This window comes from Lynx rufus, unplaced genomic scaffold (genome assembly GCF_022079265.1).
Source record: "Lynx rufus isolate CCGP_SWC_20201006 ecotype Redwood Valley unplaced genomic scaffold, mLynRuf1.p SCAF_2, whole genome shotgun sequence".
Taxonomy (NCBI): Eukaryota; Metazoa; Chordata; class Mammalia; order Carnivora; family Felidae; genus Lynx; species Lynx rufus.
The window spans coordinates 194,630,932-194,646,558 of NW_025814834.1; the positions used below are offsets into that span (position 1 = coordinate 194,630,932).

General features: G+C 60.3%; 1 protein-coding gene across 5 annotated transcripts in view; it reads left to right on the plus strand.

Moving 5' to 3' along the window:
• The window catches only part of STK40 (serine/threonine kinase 40), a 40,276-nt gene extending 26,064 nt beyond the window's left edge, over positions 1-14,212 (plus strand). For all 5 annotated transcript variants that reach the window (XM_047082258.1, XM_047082257.1, XM_047082260.1 and 2 more), the window contains exons 6-11: positions 186-238; positions 5,596-5,711; positions 9,595-9,739; positions 9,884-10,003; positions 10,442-10,526; positions 11,872-14,212. In XM_047082258.1, the coding sequence (XP_046938214.1) occupies positions 186-238; positions 5,596-5,711; positions 9,595-9,739; positions 9,884-10,003; positions 10,442-10,526; positions 11,872-12,090 (738 nt within the window). In that variant the 3' untranslated portion in view covers positions 12,091-14,212. The remainder of the gene's footprint in view (positions 1-185; positions 239-5,595; positions 5,712-9,594; positions 9,740-9,883; positions 10,004-10,441; positions 10,527-11,871) is intronic.
• The last annotated feature ends 1,415 nt before the right edge of the window (positions 14,213-15,627 follow it).

The following is a 15,627-nucleotide window of genomic DNA, read 5'->3' on the forward strand; positions in this document are numbered from 1 at the left end:
GTTGTTGAAGCCTTAGGATGGTCCTCACCTGCCCGTGGCTGACAAATCAAGGCATGAGCCTAAAGAGACACATCATAGAGCTTTTTCCTGCCTTCCCCAACTCCTGGAGAGCCCACGGCTTAGAGGCTGGATCCAACCATGGCCTTAACCTTCGCATTACAAACCACATGCCTGTTGCTTTCCAGAAAAACATTGTGCACAGAGACCTGAAGCTTGGGAACATGGTGCTCAATAAAAGGTAAGATTCTCTCTTCTTCTTTCTTGATGTAACGTTGGGGTTGGCACGGGCCACACGCAGCAGCTTGCCAGCGCCCTACAGTGCCCCCGTGTTTCTGGCTCAAAACAGCCCACTTCCCCCAGGAATCCCAGGGGGCGGGGGGTGCAGTGTCTGCTTCTTCTGCCGTTTCCCACATGGGAACATGGTACTTGCTTAGAAGGGGAGTCTGGGGCGCCTGGGTGGCTCAGTCGGTTGAGCATCCGACTTCAGCTCAGGTCGTATCTCACAGTGTATGAATTTGAGCCCGCTGCAGGCTCACTGCTGTCAGGGCAGAGCCTCCTTCAGATCCTTCACCCCACTCTCTCTCTTCCCCTTCCCCGTGCATGCGCTCTCTCTCAGAAACGAATAAACGTTAAGAAAAAAAAAAAAAAAGGGGGGGAGTCTTAAAGCCCACAGAAAGGGAGCTCTGAGAAGGGCTCCAGATGTCCTCTTTGGGCCATTCACTATGCCTCGGGGGTGCTCAGTAAATATACAAAAGGGACAAATGAGTTGAAGGAATGACTGATGAACAAAATAAGGCCTTGTCACAGGTCAGGTTCCCAGGAAAGACTCCAAGATGTGTGTTCCCGAGGGTTACTAGGAGGCGCGCTCAGGGGAGAGGGTGGGATTGGGCGGGGGGAGACACGGAGCTGTGGTACAGTCACAGCAGGGCTTCAGCCTGGAAAACTCGAGATCCAGAGGGCGCCTCAGATGTCCCACATCGAGGCAAGGGGCCAGCCTGGGCATGAGGGCTGTGGCCCGGGCGGCTTACTTTGGCTAAGGAAGCTTCCTGGGAATGAATGCAGCTCAGTGGTCAGAAGTCACTACTCCCAGCAGCAGGGAGAGGGTGCTCCCCCTTGGAGGGGGTCTGGGTGGCTCACCCTAGCAGCCTCGGTCAGTCAGCGGGCAGAGGGAGATCATACAAGGCCCCTGCGTCAGGCCGTCACCCCCTCAGGCGGAGGGGCCCCAGCCTTGCAGGGGCTCCGGACTTCCAGCAGGCACCACCATGACCAGGAAAGTGTAGGGCTGGGAGGGGCTCCCACCTCCCCTACTCTCCCTGGGCTGGCATCTCACCCTCGTCACCCTCTCACCTCCATGTGTTGCAGTGGCTCGGGGGGGCTCGCAGATGGCAGGCATCAGTCTCAGAGCAGAAGTGGTGTGTGTGGCAATTTGTTCCGTGACGGGGCCACCCACCCAGGCGGGGGTCCATTGCCCCCGTGAAGCATCCAGGGCCATGGCAGTCACAGGGGAAGCTGCAGGGAGATGGGCCTCTGGGGAGGAGGCGTGGGGGTACCAGATCCTGCAGTGCCGGCCTGAGATGCCGTGGGGAGGATGCTGCGGACAGACATGGTTCCAGAGTCCCCGTGCGATGGGGCGCCGACCAGAAAGCACTGGCTGGGGCCCATGGGGGGGGTGGGGGCGGGGCGGGCAGAGACTCTGGCCGTCTGAGTCAATTCACGAAGGATGAGTAAAGACTGCCAGCTGGAGAAAGTGAAGCAGTGAAAACCTTACCCTGTCATGCTCCACAGGGAGGAGGGAAGGGAACTGAAATTCTAGGGCTGCTCGAACCCTTGCCTGGCCAGGTGGGAGAGTTGGGGAAGCTGTGGAGGAGCCAGACGTAGGGGTCAGGCCTGGCTCAGAGCCCAGCGCCCCCTCTTAGTTACCCTGGAGACCATGGGGATTCATTTGATGATTTGTTATGGACTGATTTGTCCGTGTATTGAGAGGCTGCTGTGGGATCAAGTGCTTCTCTGAGCTTCCGTGTCCTCATCTGTGAAAGTGGAGGTGACCAAACCTCCCTGTAGAGATTGGCCTCAGATGTGGAACTGCCTAATGGGGCCGGGCCCGTCGTAAGTGCACCCCGTGCTAGACAGCCTGCGGCTCACTCCTCCCGCCCCCCCGGGAGACGAGGCCTGCTGGGTGTCGGGTGGCTGGTGGGGGCACCAGTGGTGAGTCCGGCGAGGCCCTGGCCTGCTGTGGGGTGTTGGCCCGGTCACCATCCCACTCTGGACCACAGGCTCACTGCTCACCCAGAGAAGGCACATCTTTGGACCACCTAAGTACATCTGGCTGCGGAGCCCGTGTCCTCCAGCCTTCCACACGACTGTGCACTGGCTCTAAATGAGCGTCCTGAGGGGGTTGTGGGAAGGCACACTCGGGCTCCTGTACCGCTAACCATAGCAGTCCTCCAGGCCTCTGTGTGTCCGTGGTGGGTCTGCTTCCCCCGTCACTTCTCCGGGCCCCCTCTCTTCTGGGAGTGTAGTCAGGAGGCCACACCTCTCTTTAATAACGACAGTACAGCTAGAGCAGCTCCTCCACATATGTGTCTGTCTGTCTGTCTGTCTGGTCTGCACGTGTGTGCGTGCCGGTGTGTGTTTTCCTCGGATTGAGGGGCGCCAGTACCCCGCTCAGAGCCTGTGTCTTGGCTGCATTGTCTTTAATCTAATGATCCTCCTCTCCTGGGTCTTGGGAAGGACAGAGGTTCTGGCCACCTCTTACCTCTCACGGGTGCTCCGGGAGGGGGCGGCGCGCCTGGTGCAGAGGGACCCACTCCGGACGCCACAGCCCACCCTGTGCGTGTCTGCGGGCACAGCCCGCCCCTCTTGCGTGCACCCTCGCAAAGTCCAAGGCCGACCTGGAGGAGCTCCAGCCCTCGCCTGCCCGTCAGGTCTGGCCCTGACACCAGCTGCAGAGGCAGGGAGCCAGGGAGCCAGGGAGCTGGAGGCCTCTGCTCTGGCAGAATGGAGCGCTCCCAGGGGAGGAAGCGGGGAGAAGTGTTTGCAAGGCAGCTGGAGTGACGAGTTCACCCTGCTTTGGAGAGAAGGCAAGGGTTGGAACCTGAAATCCCCTTTTGGGGTTATATGAGGTCTGCTGTGGGTTCTCTCTCCTTCCTCCTTTCTTTTTGGGTAAGCAAGTTGCACACCAAGTTCCTAGAAAAGGAGAAAAACACTGGTAGCCCGAAGGGTCATAACTAAAGAGTGACTCACGCAGAGCAGATCCTGCTGACGCAGAGCTGCCTCCCTTCGCTCCCGCTGCCCTCGCCCCCTCCTGCCAGGACGAGCCTGGGGGGTCTGGGGGCTCCCAGGGATGTGGGTGCCTCCCGCCGACTTGGGTGGTGGGGGCAGGGCAGGGGAGCATGGCCAAGCTTCGGGAGGTCTCGGAGCTGACCGTGTGGTTTCCCGTGGGACAGACTCTAGACCCTCGGCAGCGTAGGGTCGGCCGGCCCTGCTGCCCGCCGCACAAGGTGTCCTCAGGCCCCACCAGCCTGGCCCACGCAGGGGACATCAAGGCCTGCGGCACAGTCACTGGGAAGCACAGCCTGCACTGCGCTCCGGGGCCTGTGGTCACAGTGTGGCTCCCCTCGCCTGCCGCCTCAGATGGGGTCTTTCCCGGGGTCTCCCATGACCAGTCCCTGCCAGGCGTGCCCACCATCTGAGGAGGAAAGGATAATCCGAGCTGGCAGCTAGCACTCGGATACTAGTCACCACACCCGGGGCTGCATGCTTTCCCTGGGACTGTCTTCTTGTCACATCCTAACACGGTCCTGGGAAGTGGGTGCTAATATTCTGTTTGACAGATGAGGAAACTGAGCTTTGCTTCATCAGAGATTAAATAACGTGCCCAAGGTCTCACAGCCAGGAAATGGCCAAGCTGGGACTGGAACTGGGGAATCTAACTCCCCAGCCCACCAGACGCTGCCCTGAGCGGTCCCCTCCCAGGGCCTCGCGCCTGAGAGATCCCCTGCAGGATGCGTTTCCAGCTGCCATCTGAGCAGAGGGGAAGAACGCAGTGCTTCCTCTCCATGGGGGCCTTGCCGAAGCGCAGCCCCACGTTCAGGGCAGTGACCTGGGCGGTCCAGAGCTGGAGCAGTCCGCTTCTTGACGTGGTGTCCTTGGCCAGACCCTTGGCCCGCACGCTCAGGCTCTAGCCGCCCCTGGGAGCCACCAGGCAGATTTCTGTGGCATCTGACAGGGCAGGCCTGTATGCAGAGCAAGAGTCGGAGGTTTCTGTTTGGAATGCAGAGGACAGACTAACCTTTGTTTTGTACCAAGCCCTTTGCCAGCAGAATTCCCCGAGATAGCTGAAGGGCCCGCACAGCCTCTTGGTCACAGCTCCCGGGGAATTCCGTGCTCGGGCCCGCACAGCCAATACCTCTGAGCCGACCCACTCTTCACCCTTGAGACTCACCTGGCAGCCTGAGGACCCCTCGGGGCTGCCCTTCCTGCCATCCTCCAGCTTCTCCGCCTAGCCACCGACATGGAGCCCTCTGTGGGGGGCGAGGCGCCCTGCCTCACTGGCCCTCCCCTGCCTACCTGCCCACCCCCACCCCCACAGCCAAGGTGTGGAGTAAGGCGTCCTCCCTGGGCCACTTGCTTTTGTGCACATTGCGAGCTTCATGAAAGGATCAGAGCCCTAAGCTCCTCTCACTCATGATTCTCAGATAGGGGGTTCTGTGGTCTTCTAGGTCAGAGGAGGGTCTGAAGCACAAGACAAGGGGTGAGTTAGCTTTGATGGAACTGAAGGGAAATTCAGGGGCAGGGCACTGGTCAGGGACACATGGGTACCAACTGGTGTCAGTCCAGAGTACAGGCTCTGGAGCCAGACAGACCAAGGCTTGGATCCTGCTCTCTAGCCGTGTGACCCTGGGCCAGCCCCTTTATTACTCTGTGCCTGAACTGCATCATCTGTGAAAATGGGACAGAGAGAAAGTCTCCCTCGTAGGCTTTTATGAGGGGTGACTGCAAACAGTCCACAGCAGACACGCAAGCCAGGGCCTGCACCTGCTGAGTACTCCACAGGCATTAGTTTTAGTACTGCCTGTGATGCTGATTGACAATGACAAGGGTGATGACCAAAGGGATCAGCAAAAGGGAACAAAGCCGGCACCATGGGTGGATTCCAGAGCCCTGCTGGACTTACTTTCCTTTGTGTATAAATGAGGGAGCTGAACTAAACCTCTGGTCATTCCAAACCAGATGTCACGTGAGGTTGTTTTGGGAAATCTCTGAAATTGTTCCGAGTCCTAAACTGTAGCCCCCAGGCTCAGCCGGGGCAGTGGTTCCCGGGAGTACTTCTGGAGCACTCACCTGGTCAGAGCAACTCATTCCTCTGATCTCAGATGCCCAGGGGACAGCTCAGGTGGTGACAACCAAGGGCAGCTGGCTGGTGTCAGCACCCCCGATGGCACTGCTCACACAGCCGTAGGAAGGCGGTGGGGGCCAGGGGAGCAGAAGAAGATGTGGGTGTGATTCCTTTGTTCCCTGGATGAGAGGTGGGGCAGCCAGGCGCCCGCGGGTACAGACACGGAGGTTTGTTCATTCTCTGCCCCTCTCTCCCAGGACACATCGGATAACCATCACCAACTTCTGCCTCGGGAAGCATCTTGTGAGTGAGGGGGACCTGCTGAAGGACCAGCGGGGGAGCCCTGCCTACATCAGCCCAGATGTGCTCAGCGGTACGTGTGGTGTGCCAGGCAGCGGGCCCCGAGGCCCCCACCCAGCCGGGGTGTGCAGCAGTTGGTTCCTTCAGCCGGGCGGGTCTGTGGGCAGGCCTGTGCTAGGTGCGCTAGGTGCCGGGGCTTCGGTGGCGGTCCAGACCAGTACTGTCCCTCTGTGTGCAAAACTTGGGGCCTTATGGGAGAGGAAGATGGTGACCCTCACACCGGTGCCTGGTTAATTACTCTCTGAGATGAGTGCTTGGAAGGAATGAAACATATTTCTGTGAGTGTGAACAATGGGTACTTGAAGGACTTTCCTGAGGAAGTGACATTGGAGCTGTGGTTGGAAGGATACAGAAGCACTCGAGGGGGTGTGACTGGGCAGAGGCACACAGAGCAAAGCTGGAGGGCCGTGTGGCTGCTGCTGCTCCAAGAGGGAGGGGGGTGGGGCAGACCAGCAGGGCCTGAGCGAGAACATCGTCCCCTATTTCAAGTGTAAAAGGCAGCCACTGAGCAGGTCTTTACCCTGTGCCACCATGAGTTTGCATTTCAAAGACATCTTTCCCTTTGTTCTGTCCCTGCCTTAGTTGGGTTGGCTCTTCATTTGTTCCTTCCTTCCTTCCTTCCTTCCTTCCTTCCTTCCGCCCGTATTTACCAGGGCCTACCCCGTAGAAGGCCCTGTTCTAGACACTTCAGATACAACATTGAACAGGCAGACAGACATCCCTGCTGCCACGGATGGTGAGCTGACTTTCTGATGGGGCTGAGACAGATAACACACAAAATGAAAAAGCCAGCTGTGTACTGACTGCCTCCTGATCGTATTGCTAAGCGCTAGGCGCTATGCCAAGCACACGACACACATTATCTGTTTAGAGCCACACAGCTACCCCGTGAGGAAAATATTCCAAGTCCTTTTTTTACAGATGAGCAAAGGCTAGGAGAGATCAAATCTCTTGCCCAAAATCAGAGCTAATGGTAAACGGGAGAACTGAGGCTCCAGCCCGGGGCCACCTCCTGCCCAAGCCCATGTCCGACTGGGCTTTCTTTCCTTTCCCCTGCGTCCTTTGCCACATCGCGTCTCTGAACCTTAGGGAACCAAGGGCTCCACCTCAGTTCCCATCCATTCCACACGGAGCTTCCGAGGTTGCCTCCGGGGCCATCATGCCCGGCACGCACGCACGTACGCCTCCTCGCGGTGACAGAGCTGCCCCTTCCCAGGCCATCACGTCCTTGCGGGGAGCAGGCTGCCGTAACCCGCCAGAGCATTTGCAACACCTTGGAGGCCTCCCCCAGCTGAGGCCTCTGCTGCAATGCCAGGCCCCTCCTGGGCAGCACTGCCACTCTCCAGGACCTCAGGCTTTGGGTTGGAGTCACTGTGGCCCTGCTAGAGGGATCCAGGCACCACGGTGCACCCTAACTCCCTGGGGACCGGCCCAGCCCGGACACCCTCCACGAGACTCCCCAGCTCATCCCTGTGGGTGGCAGAGCCAGGATGATGAACCTGGCCTGTGACATGGGGCCTGTGACTGGGCTGGGGGCAGAAGGGGCCCCCAGAAGGGGCAAGGGGCCCTTGGTCAGGCCTGCTCAGCGATGCCAGGCTAGCGTGTGCAGATACTGCCTGTAGCTGCCGGTGGCCTGTCTCTGGCCCTTCCGGATTCATGCCAGTCTTGGAGGATAAAACAGGAGCCCAGTGCTTCAGAGAGAGCCCTGGACCAGAGACCAGAGACCCGGCTTTCAGCCCCCTTCTCCTCGTGGGTTAAAAGCAGAACGCATCGCCGCCTCCCCTCCCCGTGTGGTTAAGAGGATGGAGCAGGAAGATTAGTTACTTACATGTCCTGCCCTCTGGGCTCAGAGCCGAGGTCAAGGTCAGCCACTTTTCTTCTGTGTGCGGAACGTAGCCTCAGGCATCGGGCCTGGAGCTGTGAAGGGGCAAACATGACCTTGCCAGCGTAGAGTTTATAGTCTGGTTAATAGCTGTGTGATGTTGGAAAAGTTACTGACTTCTCTGGGCCCCAACTGCACATCTGTCTATAAACCAGGGATGGTAATAGCCCCTACTTCATAAGGTCCTGTGGGATCAAATCAGGCCTTTAACCTTAACCTGCCGTCTGGCTAATAAACATTGGCTGCAATTATCATTACTAAAGGAGGGCTTGAAGTTCAGCGTTCCCTCAAAAGGGAAGCTCAGGGAAAGGTTGCCTGCCCAGGCAGGGCTCCTGGGAGAGCTTGTCTGCTGGAGGGGGCCTTCCATCCCCCATCCAGGTCCGGGCAGACGTCCTGGGGCTCAGGCTGAGGGAGCCCACACTGCCCCGGCCGCGGTGCCCCTGCATCCTTGGCCCCCGATTCTTTCATGGGCGTCCCGGCAGGAGCCACCTGCGGCTGCTGCAGGACAAGCCGGTGCCTTTTTTGGAGCCATACTAAGTAGTAGCACAGACGGACTCTGTTGGTGACCCCACATGGTGGAGCAGGGTCCAGAACGGGGCTGCCCTTGAGTTGACCGTGGGGTCAGCCGCACAAGGTCACCCAGGCTGCTCTTCGGCAGGGCCGGGGTGACACAGCCTTGGAGAAAGCGTGGCAGAGGCTCATCCCCACAAAACTGCCTGCCGCACCAGCCAGGGCAAAGAGACGCTCACTCCCCAGGTGGCCCTGTGAGGCCGGCTTCCTGTCCCATTTTGCAGACGACGGAACAGACTAGATGAAGGAGGCCCGTGGAACAACACGTGTGTGCACAGGTGCCATAGACGCCCATTGGTTAAGCCGCTTGACCCTCAGCGGGCCTGGAGAGACCTTCAGAACCAGCATCTCCCATCCCAAAGGTGTCTGTGGCCACCCAGGCAACTTCAGGACCATCCAGGGATCCTGGATGTCCAGGCGCTGCCTGGTACCCAGGAGGTGACACTGAGGCGCCTGGCAGCATTTCTTCCATGCCCTTGGGGGGCTGAGTCACATTCTGGGGTCTGGGCTGCCGCCGAGTCAGCTGCTGTGCCAGACAGAATGCTGTCCAAGGACCAGGCGGGCAGGGAACTTTGAAAGGCCTCGGTTCTGTTTTGTTTGCGGGAACAGGTCAGGCAGTGACTGGCACGGGAGGAGCTTGAGCACAGGTGGGTGCGTGGATGGCTTGCCCCGAAAGAGGGAGGAGCAGGGCTTCTGTGGCCGGTCGTGTGGCCTTGGACAAGTGACATCCCCGTGCCTCGTTCTGGAAAAATAGAGACAATATCTAATTCATGGAGTTTGATGGAGACATAATGAAATAAAAGCATCTCTTCCAATGCTGTTACAACGTGGATGCTCAGTTAAATGTCTGCTCCCTTCTATTTTGCAGGGACGGAAACTAGCACAGAGAGTTAACTAGATATTCATTCCTTTAGCAAAATATTTGGGTCCGTGCTAGGCACCGGGGCTCAGCGGTGAGCCAAGCAGAGAGGCGCCTGCATCTGAGAACTTACCTCCTTCTAGTGGGGAAGATGAGGGAGGGGATCCTTACAGATTGGGCTAAGTGCTTTGGGGTGAGGGGATAGTGATTGGGGTGGGATGGCTAACTGGTCCCGAACCGGGTAGCTCTTTGTTCTACACACACTACTGGCCACCTGCTCTGTGAGCTGCTTTGCTGGGCGCTGGGGCCACAGACCCAGGCCCAGCCCCCAGGAGCTCGCAGCCTGGCAGAGCAGGGCCGGTGTGCAGGTGGGTGGCCTTCGCAAGGCCCAATGTAATCCCTTCTCTTCCGGGAGTCACTCCAAGGTGGGGCATCAGCCTGCGTGGAGGTAGAGGGGGAGAGTGACAAGGTAGAGGGGTCCCATGGGTGGGATTTCAGGCAGGTGGCTGGTAGGCTGAGGGAATCCCAGCACTTAGCTCTTCCCCGGCTGTGGGCTGAGCGTGTGCGTGTCCATGTGCCCCACAGGCCGGCCGTACCGGGGCAAGCCAAGCGACATGTGGGCCCTGGGCGTGGTGCTCTTCACCATGCTTTACGGCCAGTTCCCCTTCTACGACAGCATCCCACAGGAGCTCTTCCGCAAGATCAAGGCCGCCGAGTACACCATCCCTGAGTGAGTCCTGCTCCCTGGGGAGGGGAGGGAGGCCCAGCCCTCAGGCTTGAGGGACGGGAACAACAAAGTGAGACTTGGAGTCGTGGGTCACAGAGACCCAGCACCAGCCTGCACCGCCTGAGCCCTCTCCCTCTGCCACATCAGGGACGGGCGGGTTTCTGAGAACACCGTGTGTCTCATCCGGAAACTGCTGGTCCTTGACCCCCAGCAGCGCCTCGCCGCGGCCGATGTCCTGGAGGCCCTCAGTGCCATCATCGCATCGTGGTAAGCGGGCAGGTGCTGGGCCAAGTGGAAGGCTGGGTTCTGCCCGGCCTTAGGCACTGCCCATCCCGTTCGGAAAAGCAGCCTGAGGTTGAGCCTGCTTCTTTGCCAGACAGAGTCAGGTTTCCAGATTTTCCCCATGGGCAAGATTGGAAGTGTGCCGGCAGAACTCAGGGTCGAGCATCTCCTGCATGCCAGTTAATACCAACTGTGGGATTGGCATTATCTGACAGCCTGTGACGTAGAGATGTTCCCCCATTATTGGATGAGAAAACTGAGGCTTGGGAACAGGTCATTCATGTCAAGAACTTGCTGAGCTGTGATCCCCCCAGGTCTGTCTCAGAGCAGTGGGGACCTGGCCTTTCTGGGCTCCGGCCAGCAGGCCTGGGGAGCAGGGGCCAGGGCTGCCCGCGGCCAGCCCGACTCGTCTGTCCCCTGCAGGCAGTCCTTGTCATCTCTGAGCGGGCCTTTGCAAGTGGTTCCTGACATCGACGACCAGATGAGCAATGCAGACAGCTCCCAGGAGGTGAGTCGGGAAGGCCAGATGGGCCATTACCCAGTCCCAAGGGACCAGCGTCCCGGGAGGACAGGCATGGCCGGGGCAGAGATGGCAGCTCCCGGCAGGCCACAAGGCCGCCGTGGCCTCAGCCTCATCCTTTGACGTAGGAAAAGGACACTTAGGTCCTCGGTCTGAGCTGCCTGGGGCCTGCCTTGCATCCGGCTCGGTTGGCAGCCGTGCAAGAGCGCCGTGGGGCAGTGGAGGTGGGGGCCCCGCCTGGCCCTCTCTCAGCTTCCTCTTGCTGCCCAAGCCCTGGCCCTGCTGTGTGCTGGCCCTTTAAACAGCCACATTTCTCTGCCTCTGACTCACAGAGTCTCTCTCTCTCTCAGCCTTTCTGCTCTTCCCTTTCCAGATGATTCATTTTCTCCCAGTTTTCTCTCATTTCCTGCTCCCTGCACTGGAGAAAGTGCCGGGCCTGGGTGGGGGCAGAAACCAGGGCCCTAGACAGCCGCTGGCAGGTGATCTTAGGGTGCCCCCTGGAGGGCAGGGCTCGGTGAGCCCTGGGAGGGCTGCCGTAAGGCCCCTCCCTACCCCCCACTCCCCCACTGCAGGAGGAGCCTCCTGGGACAGCATGGGAGCCCACTGACCCTTGAGGAGAGAGTCGCAGGCCCTGCCCCGCCTAGGTGCCACCGCCCCCAGTGCATTCCAGTGGGTCGTCCCCACAGGCCCGGGCGGCCCGTGTCCTTATCCTCCTTTCACGAAAGAGGAAACTGAGGTTCAGAGAGGTGAACTAATCTTCCCAGTCACACAGCTCAGAAGTAGTGGAGCTGAGACTTGACCCCAAGTTCCAGTCCAGAGCCCTGCCCTCCCCGTGTGATGACCAGCATGGGGACGGACCACTTCGGTTTGCTACCGTCTGCCTGGGTGCTCCAGGCTCACCCAGGTGGTGAGCCCCCAGCCCCAGACCCCTCTTAGCACTTGACTTGTATGGGCCCCCCACCCCCCCGGCCTCTCGAGACCGCCTCTGAGGGGGGGACTCCTGCCCCTCTTCACAGCTGAGGAAGGTAATGCGACCTCTCCCAAGGTCAGTGGGTTAGGATCGGGGTGGGGGTAGGGGGGAATCCGGCTCACACCCCAGCCCTGTGCTTCAGCTGGGGCGACCCCCAGGACGGCCAGCAGGCTAGGTCCAGGCTGGGTGGAGGGCTTCGGGGACCCAAACTGCGGGCCACCCGGGCAGACGCAGTCCAAGGGGCTGCTGCCTGGGGAGGGCAGCCTCTGGAGCCGAGTCACCTAACACAGGCTCCCTGCTCTTCTCTCCCCCTCCACCTCTCTCTCTCTCTCTCTCTCTCTCTCTCTCTGTCTCTGCCCGAAGGCGAAGGTGACCGAGGAGTGCTCCCAGTATGAGTTTGAGAACTACATGCGGCAGCAGCTGCTGCTGGCCGAGGAGAAGAGCTCCGTACACGAGGCCCGGAGCTGGGTGCCCAAGCGGCAGTTCGGCAGCGTGCCCCCCGTGCGGCGGCTGGGCCACGACGCGCAGCCCATGAACCCCTTGGACGCGGCCATCCTGGCGCAGCGCTACCTGCGCAAGTAGCCCCCTCGGGCAGGGCGCCAGCACCACCCGCCAACCTCTTCCCGGCACCCCCCCCTCCCCGGCCCCCCGGCAGGCGGCCCGAACTCTCTCCCAGGCCGCGGCGGGGACGGGGCAGGGACAGCGCAGGTCACACAGGGGGTCAGCAGAGGTACCACGAAGCTACCTTGGGAATGATTGCTTGATTGTTTGGTTTTTTAATCTGAGAAGCCTAGATAACTAATCTGCTTTTAATCATGACGTTTTAATCTACCTCTGGCTCTTTAACCATGCTGTCTCTGGACTGAGTGAGAGGGAGGAGGAGGGAGCCCGCCCACCGCCCAGCGGCCCGGCCGGGGCGGCTGTCCCCCCACAGACAAATAAGCTGAAGGCGCAGCTCGCTGCTGGCTCCCAAAACGAACGCCCACTCCCCACCGCCCTCCCCGGCCCCCCCCACCCCCAGTCTGTTTCCATCCCTCCCCTTCTGACCCCGGGCCCCTCAGTCCAAGCTTTGGAAAACCTTCACCTCATCTTAAGCAGAATTCAGATATATTTATTTTTGTACTGAAACCAACTTCTCTCCCATCTCTAGGTGGCTCTGCCCATGGCCACTCCCCGCCCCCCCCTACCTGGCTGGACAGCAGGGAGTCCACCGCCCACAGATGGGCCCCCTCCTCATCCCCCAGGCTCAGAAGCCCCTTCTTGCCGGCCCCCCCACCTCCAGCCCACCGGTCCCTCCTGTTTCTGGTGATGGGGAGGCCTTTCTAGACTTGGTTCTCTTTCTCCCATCTCAGTAGCTTCTCTGAGGTGCTGTACACCCTCGCGTTAACCCTGGTTTCCTTCTGCACCCCTCACCGTGGTACCGAGGTGACGTTGACAGATGTGAAAGGGGTGCCTGGTGGGCGGGCGGGGAGGGGCGTGCCGGGCTGGCCGTGGACAGACGGGCCCTGCCCGCACGCCCTCTTGCTCCCCACACCCCTCTGTGTTCGCGGAGCGGTGGGGACATCTCCCCTCCTGTTCTTCCCCCATAACGGATGGGGTGTCTCTCCCAGCAGACCCTGGCCAGGCCCCTTCATGTGGGCCGTGGGGCTTGTGGGGAGAGCTGCAGGGCCTGGGGGGTCTGCCTGGCTTGAGAACAGGCCTGTTGCCCTTTTTGAGCCGAGATTTTGAAGTGGATGCCCGTCTTGCCAGAACACTGTTCTCACCAGAATGCCCTTCCCTCCCGCTCTCCCTCACTGGACTTGGCCTTGCCCAGGGCCAAGCAAAGACCCCTCCTCTGGCCTACCCCCTCCAGGCACCCCCGGAAAGGCTGAGTGTGCTCTTCCAGGCAGCCCTGGGCCCCTCAGGTCCTTCCTGTCTGTTCTCGTTCCCCAATGGGGAGGTGACCGCGGCCTGTGTGACCTTGTTTCCCAGAGTGTGAGCCGCCCCCCCCCCAAAAGCTGACTCACTGTGAGTGACTTGGGCAAGTTCCCAAACCTCCTTGTGCCTCAGTTTCCCCATCTGGAAAAAATGGGGCCACCTCTTGCCAGCAGTAGCAGGGCCGCCCATGCCCCTTCCTCCCCATGCCCCCATCCCAGCACTTGGGCGCCTCATGCCTCTGCCTCAGTGGGTCTGTGGGAGCCCGCCTGAGCCCAGCACTTACTCCCCCTGAGCACGAAGCCCTGCCTCTATCGGCTGGCCAGCGGCTGAGAGCCAGGGCGTTGTGCTGCAGGGGCAGGGGATGTCCTCTTTTCTATATTTATTTCAAAAAGTCTCCCAAGGGAGCAGAAATGCAGTCTGGCCTAGGGCTCCCAGCCCCTGGGACTGTCCTCCTGTGAGGGTCTCAGCCGGGCCCCTGCCCAGACCCTCCGGGCCTTCTGGCCACGTGTCGGCTCTCCCCTCCTCTTCAAAGCAATACCCTCCGGGTCTGCAGGGCCTTATCAGACCGGCTGGGCCTCCGGGTCAGCCCACGTGTCTGATTGGGTTTGTGTCAAAGCAAACGGGAGGAGGCTGGGCCGGCCCTCACTGGGCGTCACACAAGGGGAGGTCCTGTCGTAAAGACACAAAACAAAACAGAAAAAGTCACAAAAAAGTTTGTATAAAGACATATTTTTGTACTACACGGGGACTCTTCCTGCATGTCAGCAATAAAACTTCCTGACCTGGAGCCGGTGTGGCCTGTACTGTCTGCTGTTCTTGCCCTTCTCACCTGTGTGTCTGTGCTCCCCGCCCCCCCCTCCAACCCAGGACAGCACCCCTACCCCCAGTCGCCCAACCAGCGCCACCGCCTGGATGGGGGACCGGAACTCCCCAGGCGGTCTCCGACCCACTAGTGCGCACCCCCACCGAGTGCCCCAGGGGGCTCTCCCTGCTTGGCCTGCTCAGGACCCGTGCAGGCAGGAGGCAGCCCGGAGCGGCCGCGGCTCACAGAGTAGTGATGTGGGAGCGACCACCTGGGGTTGGGGGGACCTGGCCAGCCAGACTGCCCATGCGCCCACAGGCCCGTCCAGGGCAACTGGGGTAAGAAGGGCCAGGCAGGCCTTTTCCTGCACTGCCCTCCCCTCTCGCTCCCTTCCATAGGAAGCCACGGGGCTTCCTTCCTTCCTTTCTTCTTTCCTTCCTTCCTTTGTCTGAATTTAGACTTTGCGGATGGAGCACGGAGCGGTGACGCTGGAGGTAGGCCGGCCCCTCCCTCGGCACACCACAGTGCCCCGGAAGACGCATTTCTATGTTGGGGAACCCGCACACAAGAGGAGCAGAGCTCCACGCCGAGGAGCCCCCTCCCAGTCAAGCATCCACACGGCAAGAGTGAGAAGGCCCTGGGTCTCTGCAGGTACTCAGAGCCGCCTCCAGCCCCTCGCCCCTACCCTCCACCACGCCCACCCGGCAGCCCAGTGGCCCCCACCTCCCTGGTCACTCCCAAGTCTACACACATTTCCCCCGTCTCACCTGACCCATAACTTGGCTGTCGAGCTGTCCGGATGCTCGGCCAGAAGACACGCCCGCCCCCAGCGCGCCATTGCCGCACTCTGGCTCTGCCGGCGGCCGCGCCTGGGCCTCGTCCCCATGTCCGCCTCCTTTCTGTCCCCCCACCTGATCAGCCTCAGTTCCGTGAACAGGTGTCTCCTGCGCACACGCATGGATCAGGCTTTCCACTCACCGACACAGGCAGGGACTCTGTTTTGCTGACTAGCGTGTCCCCCGCACCTAGAACTGGCTTGGCGTGCAGCTCGCGCACCAGAACTGTTGGTTCGTTGATCTAAACTTATCAGATGGCTCCTCCGTTTTTATTGTGAGCCCTGGAAGCCACGGAAGGGGAAGGTACCAGAAAGGTGGGGGGGGGGGGGGGGATGGCGATCAACAGCCTCCTCTGCTCCTGAGAAGTCCAACAAGAACTGAGAAGTTTCTATCAGCTTTACCTCGCAGTCTCCAGCGTATCAGGGAAGGCAGACTGGAGCTGCCCAGCTCTCTGAGGTGGGGAAAGGAGGGAATGGAGTCTCGGTGGCTCAGTTGCTCAGGTTCCAAAACCAGCCTTGCCTTGACTTCTTGCCCCTCCTGCAGTCCTAACCCACTGCTAATCCT